Raw genomic sequence first — 20,030 nt, 5'->3', positions numbered from 1 at the left:
TTTAATAAATGCAGCCAGTTTTCTAAAATGGTTGTGCCACTTTATATAGTATGTTTGAAATGTAGTTGTTTCATATATTCACTAGTACTCAGTTTCTTCCATATCAAATTCATTTTTCACATTCTGGTGGATATAAAATAGTAAATCATTATAGTTTTATTTTGTACTCCCTGATAATGACATTGAGCACTTTTTTATATGTATAGTAACTCTTTGGTTATTCTCCTTTGTGAAGTGCCTGTTCATCTCTTTTGCCCACTTTTCTGTTGGGCTGTCTTTTTCTTCGATTGGCAGAAGTTCTTTATATGTTCAGAATGTAAATCTTTAATTAAATATTGGTGTTGCAGTGATTTCTCTCACTCAGAGGTTTACCTTTTCACTCCTTTAATAGTGCTTTTGATGAACCAAAGTTTATGACTTTAATGTAGTCTAGTCTTGTTTCATTTGAGAAATATTTGTCTACTCCAAGGATGTTTTTCTTATAGTAGCATTTTTGTTTTACTTTTTATATTTATCATTTTACACTGTATTCTTATTATTTTGGACTGATGACACTATATCTGGAGACATAGAAAAAGGAGTGGGCTTAGGTTAATGACCATAATTATGTACTTCTTACAAAATATTCCCATAAGAAAATGGTGTTTATCCATGTTTACCTTATGTGCATCTTTATTGTACTGCTTTATTTGTTTGTTTTTCTTTAAGGGTAGTCTGCTGGATAATTCAGGGAGAAATTTCTGGGGTGGGAAAATAAATGTTATGACTTTCAACATTTTTAACAATCCTAGTTTCTGCCATTGTTTATTCTTGAAATATAAAACTTTGTGAAGCATTCACAGTTACAATTCTAGTTATCTCATTTGGATATAGTTTACTTTATTAAAGCTCAGTATATTAAGTATAATTTTTTTCATTGAGTTAAAAATTAAGTTATGATTTAATTTAAATATAACATGCTGGCTATCATATTTAAAAATTACTTTACGTGCTTCCAAATTATCTTAAGCAGTATTTCTTATGATCATCCACATGTGTATAAGTTACGAACATTTATAAGGCTTTCAAATAGACTTTTTATTGTTCAGAAATATGTTCTGAGTATGTCGTATTATTTATGTTATAGGTGTGTTTTAATACCTTAATGTTTTAGTTTTCATCTTGCCAATTATATATATATTATTAACTTCATGATTATTGTATTACCTAATTTTATATCTGTATTTTGTAATGAGAATAATTGCTTATTTTAAAATGTATTTTATTTCTGATCACAGTGCTGAAATTAAAGAAAGGTGATTATTCTTGACTGTTCACTAAGCATTTAGATATTTTTCACTTGTCAACTACATTTTTTAGTTTAAAGCATCAAATTAACTATTATTTTATCCTGCCTTTTATTTTAATTCATGCATTTAAAAACTGAAATTCAGATAAAAGATAGTTTCAAAATAAATTCAGTATATTATTTATGAGTGGAGCAACACATTAGCATTGGGTTCACAATAGATCATATCGCTTTTATTCCATCTTACAAGCTTAGCAGCACAAACAGAATAATCAACATATTATTTGGCTGTCATCTGCTGAACAGAAACCAGAGATCACAAGGAGGTTTTCCCTAGCTGTGGTGATGGCCTTTTTGTTCCAAGCCCCCATCTGGGAGGGCCATGGTGTGTTATCATATGGAACGCGGGGTTTTCTGTAATCTGCTTAGCTGCACTGCAGTTTGAATCTTCATTCCATGTTTGTGTAATTTATAATTTTAATGAGACCATGGCTCTTGTGGGCTTTGAAATATATTAAAAGCTCTTTTGTGCATATGCTTTTGTTCTTGCTTAATAGGCTCAGTGTATTTAAAACTGATGAATTTTTATTCATGAATTTGGATGTCTGGAGATTAACTTAGACTGAATATCATTGCACTCATCTATTGATGGTTAGAAAGTTTTTTGTTATTGTTATTATTTTGTTTTGCTTTGTATATGTTCATGTGTGTGTTAATGTCTGTGTGATACATGAACTAGAAAAGAAATAAACATAATTTTAAAAGGTTAGGAAAAATGTATGACTAAGGTAATAAAGAATTGACTCAAATTTTATGCATTTAATTGATACTTAAATTTTATCCATAATACTAGAATTTTTGATAAATATTATAAAGAAATAATTATGGAAAAAACTTTAAAATCAGTTAATACCTTAAGTACTTTTGTTTATTTGAAGTCATAGTCTAATATGACAGACCTAATATTTTAATTCTGGGTCATTTGTCTGTGGTCATTCTGAATAAGTCATTCTCTCTCTTGGATTAAATTAGGCATTACATATTTTAACTATTTTTAGTTTTCCTAACTTCTATAAAACCTTTTTAATTAACATATTTTAAAACTCCTTTGATGAATATGGTGGAAAAACTTATAGCAATTTACTAGTAATTTATAAAATTGATCTTTTTATTTTTAGCATTCTGAAATATAGTAAATACTAAAACTCTGAATAGTTGTTACTTACCTTACATATATTTAAAATTTTTGAATATAAACAATTACATAGCATCACAGAAAAAAACAGTCATGGCCCTTTCTAAATCCAGACATCTTTTTGAAAATGCTATATATTGCACTCAGCTAGGGGTAACAGATCCCACTGGCCTCTTATGAAGTTACTCAAGAGGAAAGTTGTTGTTGTTGTTGTTTTTAAATGACCTATATTTGGTGGATTGAAGCATTTTGTAACTATAATATATCATTGTTTTTGGTATGTGATAGTCAGCAATTTGGGAGATCTCATCTCCTCCCAACCACTACCCTTAAGTTAGAAATATGAATGAAATACAGGCTAAAATGATAGACTCTTATACTTTCTTTACTAAGTTTATACTTTCTTTAGTAAGTTTATTATGGAATGTTTGTTCTTCCATAATAACCCTCTACTTCAGTACTTTTATTAGTCATAAAATTTCATTTAGCTTAGGAACACATTGAAAATGTATGACAGTACTGTTTAATTGAAATATAATGTGAATTACGTAGATATTACAATTAATCATATATATTCAAAATATTATATTATCTTTTTAACATGTAATCAGTATAAAAATGAATGAAATATTGTGTTTTCCTTCTTTTTTGTGCATTGTCTTCAATGTCCATTGCATATTTTATTCTTACAGTACATCTCAACTTGAACTAGTCACATTCCAAGTACTCACAGCCACATGGTGCTAATGGCTACATTATTAGACTGTGTATTACACAATTATAACAAAATGTCATAACAAAAATGTATTTTTTTACATTCCTCATTATTTTTCTAGTAATATCCTAAGGTGACCAAAGAATATTCATGTGCCTTGTATTTTAAATTACATAATTAGTTTTTAATGCTTTGCCAATGATATTGTTTTGATTTATATCGATCTGTTTAATACATGAAATCAGAATTATGTCACCTGACTCCTTTGTACCTATTAGGTGTGTTTAACAATATTGTGATATTGAGAAGATAGAAGCTGATGTAATAGATATGTAATGTTCCTCATAAATTGAGGGCAAATCAAACTTCTCAAATAAACTAACCTGAGGAGCTTAGTTTTATAACAATCCCATGGTGAGTCTTAATAATTATTTTAAAAATATAGCTAAGAATTCCTTCACATTATTAGAATATATATGAATTTATCTTTTATATAAATTATCTTTTATTTAGAGCTGTATAGCTGTACATTTCTTTGAATAAAAGGTGATTATAAATATTGTTTTCTAAAGACCTCTAGCAGTTTTTTACCTTTAAAATGTTCTATATACAAATAAGAGGAGAGATTCCTTGACTAATGTTTTAAAAACATACAGTTAAGAATTCTAAAATCTTGAATTATAATTGACTGATTTAAATATTTTAAAGTATAGTTATAAAATGATTAAGAGGATTTGTATTGAATATTGCAGGAGTACCTACTTTATTAAAAAAATGTAGACCTTGTCATGTGTAATTGACCTTCCTGCTGTAGTATATGCTTTAGAGAAAACCATATATTCAAAAGACCTTTGAATTTTTCTCATTTTCTAAATTTTGAGGACTCAAACCTAATTTTTACATAATCTGATTTTTATGTAGATATTAGTCCATGCCTGTTGTATTCTTGACTCACTTAAATTTTTATTGACTACTCCCTGTGACTTCTGCATTTAAAGTGTTGGCACAAAATGTTAAACTACTCTTTAAACAATATCTCTAGTTTCTTGGAGATGATAAATCCGTCCATTGATTTCCTAATTTTATTATGTACACAGTCAATTGTAATCCAAGATTACAGCAAACAAGATGTTAATTTATAGACATAATCTATGTACATTTCAATTACAGAGCATGATTGTTATAGAAGCGCAGAATAAAAAGGAATAACATTTGTGCTATCCTCACAGGAGCTGTCAATAAAAGATGTAATAGGGGATTTAGGAATCTGGAAATGGCCAACTAATTTATGTGAATCTATTTTATTTCAGCTAGAAAGACCAAGCTCTTTTTCGTCTGCATTGCATATTGCACAGCACAGGCTGTCTATACAAAACCAGGCGGCTGCATATGGATAGTCCCTTGATATCATTCACTTGCTGTGTAATCTTATTATGCAAAGTTCTAATCTTCACCTAGAATGAATGCCTCTGGGTCAGAATATAGTCATATCAGGGTTTTTGAGGTCATGTTTTGTGATCCTTAGCTTATTCTTCTAAGTAGGGCTGGGATTTAAAGGGTATTCCCCAGACACTAGCAGAGATAGACAGCAGAACCTGCTGCCTTTTTGGAAGACAAGACCAACATGAGGTCCCTGGTAGGATTAAACTTGATTTGTAGCTGTAGGATTTTTTAACAGATGTATTATTGGACAGGGAATAGGGGGCCACCAGCACAGCAAAATTGAATCATGACTGGCATTCTCAGGGAGTTTGCTGCCTGCTAAAACAGCAGCTGCATGTGGATTTGACTTCTTTCAGGTGAAGCGACTTCCAGTCATTTGGAAAGGATGGGATGAAAAGGAACCTTGGTGATAATTTTGATGTCTGCAAGATTTAGTACCAGTGTAATGGGATTATCGGTAACACCTTCACTGCAGAAAAAGCCACCTGGCGCTATAAACTGGCAGCAACTGAGAACTAATCCTTTCCCATCTCTTGGATGTCATTCATGAAGCTCAAAGCAATTTCTACCCTGCTAACTGTGATTAGTTTTATAAACAACAACAAAAAATCAGGTGATCAAGGCAAAGAAAGACTATGTATGCTTTGTATTAATTATTCATAGTATGTGACTTTATTTTAAGCTATGTGATTTATAAATTATGTGACAAACTATAAACTGATTCAAAATTTATTAAGCTGTTCAAATAGAAAGGTTGATTAATGATGCTTTTCTACCTTCCCTAGTTGAGTGACAGACTATTTACCATTAGTAAATATTCATATTTGAGATAAAATATTAATTTAAGCACTGTTACATTCTTTTGTATTTAGGGTCATTATGAAAGTAATGAAAATGTATGTATATATATGGAATTGAAATAATTTGTGTTGTCATACAGTTTACCTATTTTTGAATGCTTCAATTACTGCCAATGAAATGGTTTTGGTGAGTCTAACATAACATAAAATATATGGACATATATTTGGTAATTAAGGTAATATTGGCTCACAGTGCTGATAAAAGGAGTTTTTTTGAAATGATATGATTTAATTTGTAAAAGTCCTAGAATAGTTAATATTAATATTGAATGACTTATTTTTAAAAATCAGTGATTCTAAGTCAAGATTTTCCTTAGAACATTAGGCTTCAGTAATTTGTGCTAGAATCAATACATTAGTTAATATTTTTAGCATTTTATTTCAGTCAAAAAGTTTATCAAGTACTTTGTTTAGAGGTGTTAATTATTTTAATATTCTTCTCTTACACGATCCAGAATAAACCGAGAGAAAATGAAGTCAAATTATCCCATCAGTCACCCAAACAGTATGCAACATAACTGCCAAGAGTAGAAAAGATAATTAGTGTTGTCAGTGTTATGATCCTAGAGTACTTAATTTAAAAATATTTATTCATAGAGCTTGATTTTTATCTTATCCTGTTTTGTGATTTAGTAGCCTTATATTTAATAGCCTTAACCTCAGTCTAAATGTTTTTAAACCTAACATTTTTTAACCAAATATAAATGACTAAAATATTTTCTTGAAGTTATAAAGATAAAATATAAACATCCATTTTACACATGATGTATTCATGTACCTGTAGCCTCTGATTGTATGTAGTACCTTTTATTCTCCATATAAGGTCTTTATTGGAAAAGTCAGCAGGCAAAATACAGTAAACTTACATAGAGCTCTTTCATCGACTTTTCCTAACTTGTTATTATTAATGTGTTTGGTTTAATTGGTTCCAAGCTGCTGTACTCCAAAATATGTTTCTTCATTTTCACTACATTTTAAATGAAGGAATGGGAAAGCTTAAAAATATTTCTCCTGAACTAAATTATGCTGATTTATGAAGGATTTCTTTAGCTTTCTATTTATAGTTTAACTATTAAAAATTATTTAAAATTCTGCAGTCATGATTAAAAGAGTTTACTATGAAATAAGTGGACTGACAACTTTTTCTTATCCTCATAATATAATTACTTGCATTTCAAGTCTAAAATATTTGGTTTATGTGTAATTTCAAATTATTTAGCTAGGAAGCTTATTATCTCAGGATAACTTTCTATCGTAGTCAGTGTTGTATATTTACTACTTAACTATTTTTTATTTAAAATAATTTTCTATTCAAAACAATTTGGCATCATTTATTAAACATGGCAAACATTTACTTATGTTTGTTCTTTTATTCAGCAATTAACTGAGTAGGTCTTGAAAGTTAGTGTTTTTTTTTTCTCCTTCCATTTTAGGCATCTTTCTTATTTGATGAGACATTGTTATTTCTTTTGGAATGTTTTGAATAAACTCACCCCTTAATTAAATTAGACATAAATGTGTGAGATTTTCTCAATGGTATATATTCTTTTCATCTTGATAGAGGTTACTTAAATTTGGTACCTTAACTCATAGGGAATTTGGCTCATCTTGAAAAGCTATATTACTAATTTAATTTGTAACATGAGTACAAGACTCAATGATGTCAGTAAGAGTTAAGGTTTTTGTTGTTGTTGTTTTGATTTGGTTTTGGAAATATGAGAATGAAAAATTGTTTAAAAAGAGGTGTAAGATGGAACTGGTTAGGAATATTAGATAATTCTTGATCAATGTGTTATGAAATCAATTCTTCTCATTTGGTGATTTATAGACTTCATTTCTCTCTAAAGAGCCTACATGAACTGCAGACTGGCAACAGTGTCAGTTAGCCTATGATGACAGTAAATGCTATTTTTTCATTTGAGTTAATACCCTTCGACTATTGCTCATACAACTACTGTATTCTGAAAAGATGGATCATATAGCGGTTGGGGAATTATTGGTGGATGAATGACATTTGTGAAAGATGATGATTATATTAAAAGTTTTGATCTCTCTCTCTCTCACACACACACACACACAAACATATGTATAAGTGAACCCAAGAAAATAACATTATTAATGAAATACATTGAAATGTTAGGATTCTAAAGTTTAATTTGTGACAATTTATAGAATTATCCCAATATTAACATTCATTTTAAAAACAGTGAATGGCTAAGTTTTATCAGATTTCTGAAAGTGTCGAGTATGTTTCTGTGGTCTCAAATGACAACACAAAGCTCTTCACTGGAATTCCTTCATGGCAGCCTGTTAAAACTATAAATTCTGTGGTGTTGCTCCCAGAAAGTCTCATTCACTAGCTATGTGATGGGAGCTTGAGAATCTGAATTTTGAATTTTGGTTGACTTGCACTTATCAAGCTATTTGGAAGCTGCAGTCAGATTTAAAGCAGTCTTCACTTCTTTAAACCTCAAAGTGATCGCAGTTATTTCCTCTAGGAATGAAATGGAAAGGTTTTATAAAATCTTCATAGATTATGGGGATCAGAGCACTTTGAATTTGTAGTTCTGAAAAATAAAAAGTAACCCCTGTACAAGTCTTACAGTAGATTTAACATTTATAGATTTGAACAATTCATGAGCAGCCTCTAAGGTGATTTTGAAATGACAGGAATTTGAATTACTTTGATGGAGAGGCTGCTGTGTGAGAGTGAATTATTTAGCTACTGAGCAGTGTACACCACACTGTATCCCTATCTTAATGAGTCTTTGTTGTTCTGTACTTGTCACAATAACTTCCATTTAAGATCTGAAATGGACATATATCTTTCAGTTACTTTATATCCATATTTCTATGGGAAAATATGTTATTGTAAGTATTCTTGAATTTGAATGTAGGTCTTAGAAATGTCAGAATGTATTTTTTCTTGTCCAAATTAAAGTAAATATAGCAAAACTATGTTGTTAATTTGTTTTCTGCTTCCCCATATCCTTGTTTCTGTTCACTTTTCCTTTATGTGAGCACTTCTTTAATTGCTAAACTCCATTGCTCTATCAGAACAACAAAAAGTAAAGATACTAATCCCTTTTCTCATTGGTTGCTTACTCTTTAGAATGAATTAATGTCTATAAACTGTTTTTAATTAGCATTTGATATATTATACTTTATCTGGTTTCTGAAACAAAATGCCTCCTCTTTTCAAAGGAATTTCTAACTTGAACAATCAGGTGGATGTTTTCTTTGTGACTTTTATTAGTCTGAAATTACTCTTAGGTCTATTTCTGTCATTGGATCTAAATCAAGATCTTAGAATTGTATGCCTATGCCCAATACCTTCTAAGGATGAAGAAGTCTCTAATTTCTTTTCAGTTTCTCGTGTTCCCTTTCCTCAATCTTTTTAGTTGGTTATTTAACATTAGCCCAACCATCAAATTGAAAAAACTGCCAATATCCAAATCCATTTTTTTCCCTAGTTGTCATTGAATAAAGCGTTTCAGCTTTTTTATTTAAAACTTTTTTTAGTTCTCAGTGGACTTTTTTAATTTATATGTGGTGCTGAGAATTGAACCCATTTCCTCACTCAAGCTAGGCAAGAGCTCTACCACTGAGCCACAACCCGAGCCCAGTGCTTCAGCTTTTATCAAAAGCTACTTTTGTTTGATTCCCTTTCTTTCTTACATTAAAAAAAATTGAAGTATCATACATACATACCACATTGTGTATTTGTACATATGCATATACCTGTGTAATCACTCCTAACACTGAAGCTCAGATGCTACTCCCCAAGGTAAACCACTGTCTTGACCTTTGCAGATTAGTTTTGTTTCTATTTGATTTTCATAAAAATTAAGAATATAAATGGAATCATACACTGTATGCCCTTTTGAGTTTATTCTTTTTATTGATGTGTAGTATCCCAGTGTGTGAACATACTACAGTTTGCCCGTTTTTATGATGATTGACATTTGGGTTGTTTGGTTTGATATATTATGAATGGGCTTGGGGATGTGTCTCAGTAGTAGAGTGCTTGCCCAGCATACTCAAGGCCTCAAGTTTGATCCCCAGCACTGGGAGAGGGAGGGAGGGAGGGGGAGAGAGAGAGAGAGAGAGAGAGAGAGAGAGAGAGAGAGAGAGAGAGACTGATTTTGAATAAAACTGCTATGAATGTTCTTGTACAGGTCTGTTGATGAATGTAAGCATCTCATTATGCGGCATATGAATCTATGAGTAAATAGTAAATAATACTACCAATCTTCCAAAGTGGTTGTATAAATTTATTTTTGACAGCAGTTAAAGAGTGTTCCGATTTCCAATTGCTCTACCTTTTTAAGAGCTTGTTGTCTTTAGTTTTAGCCATAGTGACAGTTTTCTGATAATATCTCTTTCTGGTTTTAATTTGTAGTTTCCTGAAGATCCAGCTTTTTATGTTTTTTTTTTTAAACTCTTCTGATTAATCTTGGTTGTTATCTTAACTAATAGAAAGACATTTAGAAAATTAGTAAAGCAGACTTCTAGGTGTGTCTGTGAGGATGCTTCCAGAGACGATTTGCATGTGGGACAGTAAACTAAGGGAAGATCTTCTCTGAACTTGGGGTGCTGTCCAATAGCTTGGGGGCCTAGATAGAACAAAAAGCGGGAAGAGGAGGAAAGCATATTGTGCATGAGATTGATTCTTCTAGAACAGATTGAGGGTTTTTGTTTTTGTTTTGGGTTTTTTTTGTTTTTGTTTTTGTTTTAAATGTGTATGTGTGTTTTGGTTGGTTGGTTGTTTTGCTGCTGCCATAAGAGCATCACAGTTCAGCTTCTTTAGCTTTTGAATGTGAACTCCAACTAGCATCTTTTTAAGGAGTTGCCAGGCCTTGAAATGGTGGAGGGGTTCCTAGCTTTTTTGGATTGAGCAGCTCTCCAGATTATAGATAGCCATTATGGGACTATCCAGTCTCTGATTGTGTAAACCAATCTAATGACTGTTCTTTTATAGCCCACACGCACACACACACACACACGCACAATCATACACACATATTCTATGGGTTATATTCCTCTAGAGAAACCTGACTATTACATTAACAATTTGGATGTCCTCTTTTGTGAAGTCTCTGAATTTTGCTTATTTTTTATTAGGTTATCTTTTTCTCACTGATCTGTTGGACTTCTATATATTTGTATGTGCCTTTGTCAGATATTTATTTAGATATATTCTTCCAACATGTAGATTGCCCTTTTGCTTTTTAAATAGTATTTTTGATGTAATATATGATTTATATAATCCAGTTGATCAGTCATTAGTGTTAGTACTTGTTGTCCTATTTGAGAAATATTAGCCTTACCCCAGTGTAATTAAAATAAATAATCCCTATTTTTTCTAAATGTTTTATCATTTAAAATTATATACAATCCATTTTTTTTTCTTTTTTGGCAGCTCTGTGTATACTCAGGGCTGTGTGTATGCTGAACAAATGTTCTATCACTGTGCTACAACTCTAGCCCTCAAAATAATTTTTGTGTATGTTGAGGGTGTGGTACAAGGTGGCCCTTTCTTTCTTTCTTTCTTTCTTTTTCTTTTTTTCTAAATAGGTATATGTTGTTGAAACAGCACCAGTTGTTGAAAAGATCATCATTTCTATTAGAGCCTTTTTTGTAAATTAGATAATCTTCAATGTGTGGATCTGTTCCTGGATTCTTTATTCCATTGATTTGTCTGAATTTGCCCAATATAATATCTTAATTACTATCAGTTGATTATAAATCTTGATATCTGAAGTAAGTCTATCAACTTTGCTTTTCTTAATGTTATATTCTGGTCTTAAGCATTTATTTTACAGTCAGCATTTTATAAAATTTCTACTGAAAATAATTGTCCACTGGAATTTGTAAAATGATTATATTCAATCTATGGGCCACTGAGTACATGGGATTATAGGAACATTTAGTGGTGCCAGCATATATGAAATATCTTTTAATTTTATCCTTTTTATGGTCTGATATTTAAAATTCATAATGAAGAAAATGGTTGGGTTTTGCTTTCTTACTATGGTCTTATAATAATAATTATTGAAGTTGATTGATATAACCTCATTATTTTCAACATATCTTTTTTAGTGAAAATCATTATTTCTCATTAGGTAAAACGTGGTCTCTAGAGTTTTGTTGTTTTTTATTTATTGTTTGTATTTATAAATAACCCTTACCAGGCTGCAAAAGCTCTTTTTTAAGTTTATTATGAGTAGATGTTGAATGTTATCAGCTGCATCATTTGAGATGATCACAGGATTTTTCTTTGTGAATTACTTCTTCTTTTTCTTTTTCTTAACGCTGTTATTTTAAAATCTTTGTATGTTAACTTTAATATCTGAATCATTTGTTGGTCTCTTTTTTACAATGTATTTTTTTTCCTTTTGGTTTTAAAAAATGTGGTTCTATATTATAATTTGTTTTAATTGAAACAGTCATTTATAGTATGCTAATAATCTTTGGTTGAGTTAAATTAAAAATTATAATCTAATGTTTTAAATGAGCAAAGGATTTGAATAGCCCTTTTCCAAAGAAGATATGCAAATGGCCAATAAGCAAATGAAAATGGTGCTCAACATTATTTATTATAATGAAAATGTAAATCAAAACCATCCTGAGATGTTACTTTATATTTGCTGGGATGGAAAAAATCAACAAGTATAATATCAAGTATTGACAGAGATATGGAGAAATTGGGACCCTTATACATTGCTAGTGAAAACGTAAAGTAGCCTGCTTTGGGAAACAGTTTAGCAGTTTAGTAACTCTTTTAGCAAAAAGTTAAACATTTTACAGCAGTACTCTGACCCCACAATTCCATTTCTAGGTTTACACACAAGATAACTGAAAACATATATCCACACAAAACTGGTACTTAATGTTTATAGCAACATTATTCATAATAGCCCCAATCAACTCAAATGTGTTTTAGCTTATGAATTCAAACAAAAATGTTATAGTCATGCATTGGAATACTATTCTTTCATACAAAGGAATTATATTCTATTACATACTTCAACATGGATGAACCTGGAGCACATTATTCTAAATGATAGAAGCGAGTCATAAAATGTCACATATTATTTCATTTATATGAAATCTCCACAATAGGCAAATCCACGGTTGCCACGAGCTGTAAGGAAGAGAAGGAAGTAATGGAGACAGGCTGCTAATGGGTATACTCATTCCTCTTTTTGAGATGACAAAAATGTTCTAAAAATAGGTGATAGTGGTATAACCTTGTGAATATATAAAAAGTCATTGTACACTTCAAAAGGATGGATTTTGTGTGAATTATGTTTCAATTCAAATACAATTTAAAAGCACTAGAAAAGTTCTAAATGATGTATTCTTTCTGTGAAAATTAAAGGGTCGTGTGTGTTTCTCCAGTGATAATGTATGAACAGGGTCTTATTTCTTCTTAAGGCTGATCTATTTCAATTTTGCCTTCACTCATAGGAGGCAACTTTATTATCATCCTCACTAACATAGCTGATCGTGGAAGGTCTTGAAGTCCAACTTCTGTTTCCTTAACATTATGTGGCTTTCTTTAGTTGCCAACATCTCTGTATCCCAAATTGTTAGCTTTTAATCTGCAGCATTTTTGCTGGGATTCTGGATGTCTTACGCTGCTCAGATGGCAATTAGAGTCAGGTAGTGCCTCAAGGGGAGATTGAAAGCCAAATTAAGGTTCCTGCTTTTCTGCAGTTTGATCCTCACATCCTATCTACCTTGACAGGCAAAAATAACAATCTGTCTCAGCTAAATGGGACTTTGATTTTATACCCAAACCTATTTTCTTGTGGTATGATTTGCCTAGCCCTCTCATACTTTCATAGAAAAGGCCAGGTAAATGTGGAGCTCACCTTATGTTCTTCCCTTCTTACATATGTCCTCTTCCTCAGATCCTGCCTACACTTGGGCCTAATGTCTTTAAACAACTATTTTGATTATTTTATCCAGATTTTGTAGTATATTTTTATTTGTTTTCACAGAGAAGTTTATCCTATTATAAGCTACTCTGTCACAGCTGGCTCAGGAGTCTCTGCTGCCTCCTTTACTTCAATGTTCAGTCATCTCTATGTAACTCTGCTTTTTACTCCTTCCTCATCAGTGGTCTCTTCTCATCATAAGCCTCTCTCCCAACAGGGTCATTAACATTGGTCCTCAATCTTGTGTTGTTTCTGTGTTTTTTAAACATGCTTGCCTCTGTGTTCCTCCTATTGCTTCACTACATTGGTTCACAACTGGGGCAATTTTTCATCCCAGAGGACATTTAACAGTGCCTGAAGACATTTTAATTTATCACTGATAGGAGACTATTGGCATCTAGAAGTGAAGGATGATGCCAAAACCATACAATGCGTAAGATAACTGCCCCCAACAAAGAATTATCTAGCCCTGTCAATATTGGTGAGGTTGATAAACCATAACCTCCTGTTTTGCTGGCCTTCATAGTCAGACTTTTTTCAAAAGAGTTGGCTGATATCCATTTCCATATCTCCCTTTTATATTTAAAAATTTTCCCCAAGTAATATATCACATGATTTTTAAAGGTCAGATAGGGCTACAAAACTTATAAAGAAAACACTATATTCTTCTAGCATGTTGAATTTAATTATATAGTTTTGGCCAGTAGATGTAGATGAAAAAAGTGGTCTTTTCCTAGATTAAAAAAAATTTTAAAAATTGGGAATAAACTCTATTTCTTCACTCTTTCTGCACGTAAATTGGATGTTGTTAGAAAATGAACCTCTTTCTTGAGTTACTATATTATTCCAGTTTCCTGTCGTTTGCAGTGAAATATAATAATCATTGAGAATCATCATTGATATAGGAATCTTATCTTTAAGACTTCCTGTGTATGAAACCTTCTTTGAGCTCCAATATTATACACGTTTCTCTTGGATAGTTCACAAGTATATCAAATTTAACACAGCAAAGTAGCTTCTTAATTTTTGTACCCCACATGTGGGTATGGTAGACCCATGTAGGTAGACCCTCATATAACTAGTTTAGGAGTCATTTATAATTCTTCTTCCTTGCTTTTGCTTTTCTTTCTTTCTTTCTTTCTTTTTTTTTACTTCTTCAATCTCTTTTTTCCTATTCAATTTCTTAAGTCTACCCATTTCTGTCCATTTACATTGCTACCAGTGTAATTTGTTGAACATTATCTCTTGCCTGCTCAACTAGCCTCTGTCCTTTTCCATTTGGGGCCTCCTTCCGTTCCTTTCTCATAGGATGAGAGTAATCTTAAATTATAAATCAGATCGTGTTACTTTCATGCTTAAAATTGTTCAATGGCTTTCCATTAGAATAAAATTCCCAATTCTTCAAGATCTTGAATGATCTTACCTCTCTCCTGTCTGTTTTTATGTTCTTTACACAGTGCTCCAGCTTTTTCAGTTTCCTATATAATTCTTATATAGTTTTTTAAAAAATTCTTTCAAAACCTAACTTTAATGGCATTTTCCTTAGAAAAGATGTTCCTGGCTCATCATAAGGAAATGATGCCTCACTCATTGCTCCCTGTCACTGTTCCTGTCATCTTTTTCTACAGAAATTCCTCAGTATATTCATGTATTTGTTTAGTTACTTTACATATGTGTGACATCTGCCTGACTATAAACTTTATGATAGGCATTATGTTCACTATTGAATTTCCTGGACTGAACTCAGGTTTTAGAAAACAGTAGTAGCTCAATAATACTTGTTGAATTAATGAGTGAATTAATGAATGACTCTGAAGTTACCTTTTTTTCTCCAGGTGTTGCTTTAAAATGTTTTATTCTCCAGTTTTTTTTTTTAAATAGCACAATACACAGTTGTATACAAGTTCATCTGAGTTTAACAATGAACATTTGCCACATTAGCTTTATCTTTTTTATAAGTGTGTGTATGTATAGAAATTTGTCTATATCTATTTGTTTAAATATATATTAGTATTAGTAGAAGTGAGCCAATTGAAAGGAAGTTGCAGTTATGGTGTTAATTTCTAAATAATTCACTTCACCTTCTGTGAACAAGGTCATCTTCTGGTCCAGCATGATATTAGAAAATTTAATATTAATAGTGATATGGCTCTGTGTACATTTGATATGGTTTCATGTCACAGTGATATGTTTTTGTTCCCAAGTTGTGCCATAATATGTTTTTTTTAAAATTTTTTTTTTTTTTTTAGTTGTAGGTGGACACAATGCCTTTGTTTTATTTATTTATTTTTATGTGGTGTTAAGGATCAAACCCAGTGCCTCGCACATGCTGGCAAGCACTGTACCACTGAGCCCCACCCCGAGCCCCATAATGTGTTTTTAAAAAGCTTTTTTTTTCCTCTTTCACTCCAGGATCCATTTAAGGATTTCATATTGTATTTGATTGTCATTCCTTCTATTTTCTTATAATTTAAAATAGTACTCTTGCTATTCACAATGTTTTTCATTGAATTTATATATTTTTAAATTGTCAAGCTCATTTTCTTGCATAATTCCACTATGTGTGTGTGTCTGTCTGTTCATAGCTAGATTTAGGTTTGACGTTTTTAGCAAGGCTGGTATATAGCTGATGAAGTACTTGTCATTGTATTATGTTGGAAGGCTACATAATGTTAGTTTAGCCCATTATTTATGCTGCTAAATTTGATCACTTAGTGAATATATATTTGCCCAAACTTGTTCTCTTTGTAATAAGGTACCTACTTTGACACTTTGCAAATATCCTGTTTACCAACAACTTTTCACACACTGAATTGTGACATCTAATCATGGTCCTTCCTGAGTTAATTGTTACATTGGTAGTGATTATGTAATTCCCTCTACATTTATTAGCTGCCATTTTTCTATAAAGAACTTTACCATTCCTAACACATACTTCTTTCTTTTCAGTAGATTACATTATTAATTTAATGTATTATCCATTACTATTATTATTTTAGACATATTGTTCCAAATTTGGTCAATGAGAGATCCTTCAATATGGTTCTTATAAGATCTTCCGTAGTCTTAGTTATTTGTTCTATGGCACAAGACTGTCTGTTTTTCCTGGGGGAGAATGATATTTGGAAACCAAAAATCTGGGTGCTAAATGTGCTGTCATTATTACTACGTTGACATTGTTTTTTTCAGTGGCCTTTTCAAAAGGATTCATAGCCAGGATGACATTTTATACAAGCAGGCAGGGATGCAAACAAACACATATGTGTATATGTATTTAAGTAACAATTTTTGATACCTCCAGTTCATCACTAAACTCCCATTCCATATTTGTTGCTTTTTTCTCTTACAGTGAGAATCCTGATTCCCAGCTACTTAATATATTTACTCCTTTATACTATCTGAAATATACATAAGCTTACAACAACTTACTAAGAAAATTTTAAGATTCACAGACATATAAACAAATATATGTAGTTTATAATAAGAGAGACAGACATAGTCAAATATAGTATGGTAAGTATAATCAGTGTATGCTTAAGGTTGATGAGTGCCTAGGTGCCAATGAAGACTTATCAGGAGAAGAGATATATTGAATGTGTTAGAAGAGAATAAACATTAATAAGCAAAAGATACTGTCCTATGCTGCTGGTATCTAAAATTTATTATTTTATGGAAAGACAAGTTGTTGAGAAACTTACTAATAAAATTAATGTTGTGAAGTTATATAGTTAGTATAGCTGATTGCCAAATGAAAAAAAAATAGTAACTAACATTTATTTAAATATTCTTCCACACAGATTACATGATTCATCATGTATAATCCTTAATATCCTTTCTGATATCGGTACTGATATTAAGCTCATTTTATTGATAAGGACACAGATTTATAGAGGCAAAATAACCTCCTGAAAGTCACACAGATAAATGTGGTAGAGCCAGTATACAAACTCTTGCACATTTATTCTAGAAACAATGTTCTTAACTATACAAAAATGAACAATAATGACCTCAGGAATCCAGAGGAGAAGAAAAAGTTTACCTAATGAGAATAGTAGCAAATTAGGTAGGTGGTGGTTATCCGCAAAAAACACACAATTTCTTCTACTCACACAACATTTTTGATACCAAAAATCATTCTCTTGTGGATGTTGACTGTCTTTAAATTCAAATCTGATACTACCTGGAGTTAGTTTCCTGTTCTATAAGTTAGGGCTCAGTCCTAAAATACTGACCCTACTTCAGATGCCAATTATAAGTCCAGGTTTCCTGTACCACTGACTGAGTATGTAAGTCAGGGATTCCTAAATCCCCTTCTAGGGTTTGATAATTTGTGAGAATAGCTCACTGAATTCAGGCAAACATTTTACTGATGATTACCAATTTGTTATAAGGGATATTAAAAGGAATACAAATGAGTAGTCAGATGAAGAGGTACATAGGACAAGATCTCCAGTGCAGGAGGACTTCGGTCCCCATGGAGCTGAGGTTTGCCACTCTCTTCTTAGCCACAGATGCATTAGATACCTGAAAGCTCCTCAAATTTTAGATCTATTTGTCCAAGAGCTATTGTTTTTTTCCCAAAAACTTTTGTAGACCTTAATCTCCAGCCCTCTCACTTCTTTTCTAGAGGTTGGAGCATGGAGCAGCAAGTTCCAACTAGTAACGGTCTTTTGGGTGAGCAGCTCCATATCCAGCTATTTAGAGGCCTCATCCAACTCTTAGCATGAAGTTGGTGTGACTGAAAGGGGCTCCTGTCAACCAGTTATTCCAAGAGTTTTAGGAACTTTGTGCCAAGAACAAGGGGACACTTCCTGTTATACCACAAATATAATGAAAAATATTTCAAGCATGGGTATTGGCATAAATAAGTATTGACTGGTCAAAGTTTACTTGAGGGAGAGGTCAATATATTTCAACTTACTTAGGAGCATTAGGGAAGGTCAGGATGGAATGAGGATGGGAGGGGAGCCATCTGTCCAGATCTTTGAAATAATTGTAAGTAATTTGGCTTGATCTTCTAAAGATCTGTTGGGGTTATGGATTAGTTTAGTAATATGGGAGTCAGCATAACTTAATGATTTAGTTCTTGAACTCCTATCATTTACCATCTTTGTAGTATTGAGCAAGTTACTACCACTGGACTCCTTTTTTCTTATGTATAAATTGAGGATGGCAATAATATCTGCCTTATAGAGGTAGTTTATGTAAAGCCTGATATAGAGTAAGCAAGCACTCAACAACTGTTAAATATTATTGAAGTATTTTAAGAAATTTAATCAGAGAACAATATATAGTAGCCTAGGGTATTAGTTGAGAATGCTCAAAATATAATTGTAAGAGATAAAGGGAAAGGAACATACAGATGCTAGAAATATTTTAAATAAATTATATTAATATTTTAAATTTATAGAATATTCTAATATTCTAATATCTTAAAAATATGTGGCACTTTGTGCTATTTTATAATATTCATGTGTTCATTATTATATCAGCAGTTAATAGCGGACAACTGTAAGTAACTATAATTTCCAGAACACTCTGACATATTGTTGAATTTGATCATCAGAACCATTTTTTGAGATATTATTATTTCTTTTTTTGTTGTTGTTGTTTGGTACTGGGGGTTGAACTCAGGGGCATTCCACCATTGAGTCACATCCCCAGTCCCTTTTTGTATTTTATTTAGAGACAGGGTCCCACTGAGTTGCTTAGTGACTTACTATTGCTGAGGCTGGCTTTGAACTCTCAATCCTCCTATCTCAGCCTCCCAAGCTGTTGGGATTATTTCCTTTTTATTTAGCCTCTGAATGTTTAATTTCACAGAAGATCACATAAGTTCACAAAAGGACCAATTTAAAACTTGACTCTCTACAGCTCTTCTAATGGCTTCTCCATTGTATCACAATATATGATAAACCTAATATTAGTACAGCAAAGAACAAATAGGAAAAACTATTTCTTCTTTGAAAGAGTTAATATGTTAAGTGCCTGCCTTAATGCCAGGAAATAAGTGAGACATGGAAGGGAACAGACTAGTTCAACATCTACTAGTTATCTAAATTATAGATAAACTCAGTGATGTTTATTTTGTACAATCTCTGGTAGATCAAAATATCTGGTAGCAATAATTAGCCACTTAAAATATTTTTAACAGAAATTAAAATAAGCTCAATAAGCTCTTGCTTTTTGGTACCAAACTGTATTTGTATATTCTGGGTGACTATGAAATATTTTAGAATAGAGCTATTTCTTAAGTGTTTTTGAGTAGTATTGATCGTGAAACTTTTTGAAATTTACATCAGGCCAATGGTGGCAGAGTCTACATAGAACTATGCTTCGTGGTGTTCTGGGAAAAACCTTCCGACTTGTTGGCTATACTATTCAGTATGGCTGTATAGCCCATTGTGCTTTTGAATACGTTGGTGGTGTTGTAATGGTAAGTTTTTTACATTGAAGAATATTCATTTTAAATATATAGTTGTTTTTATTTGGAGGAAAATATGTTCCCCTTCATTTAAATTGAAGATATTTAATGAATAACTTATGAAAGTTAAAACAAAATCTTTTAAAATGTTAGGATAGA

General features: G+C 31.7%; 1 protein-coding gene across 7 annotated transcripts in view; it reads left to right on the top strand.

Moving 5' to 3' along the window:
• Immp1l (inner mitochondrial membrane peptidase subunit 1) overlaps positions 1–20,030 on the top strand; it is a 78,215-nt gene that overhangs the window by 26,457 nt on the left and 31,728 nt on the right. For 5 of the 7 annotated variants that reach the window (XM_048788544.1, XM_015477735.2, XM_048788546.1 and 2 more), the window contains one exon: positions 19,750–19,883. In XM_048788544.1, the coding sequence (XP_048644501.1) occupies positions 19,779–19,883 (105 nt within the window). In that variant the 5' untranslated portion in view covers positions 19,750–19,778. Of the gene's footprint in view, positions 1–4,997; positions 5,255–19,749; positions 19,884–20,030 lie in introns of all 7 variants that reach the window. The other 2 variants (XM_048788548.1, XM_048788547.1) reach the window with 1 other exon arrangement.

The sequence above is a fragment of the Marmota marmota genome, unplaced genomic scaffold (genome assembly GCF_001458135.2).
Source record: "Marmota marmota marmota unplaced genomic scaffold, marMar, whole genome shotgun sequence".
NCBI classification, from domain to species: Eukaryota; Metazoa; Chordata; class Mammalia; order Rodentia; family Sciuridae; genus Marmota; species Marmota marmota.
Note: the sequence above shows the minus strand (reverse complement) of the source record. Positions and strands in the feature narration are given on the sequence as shown.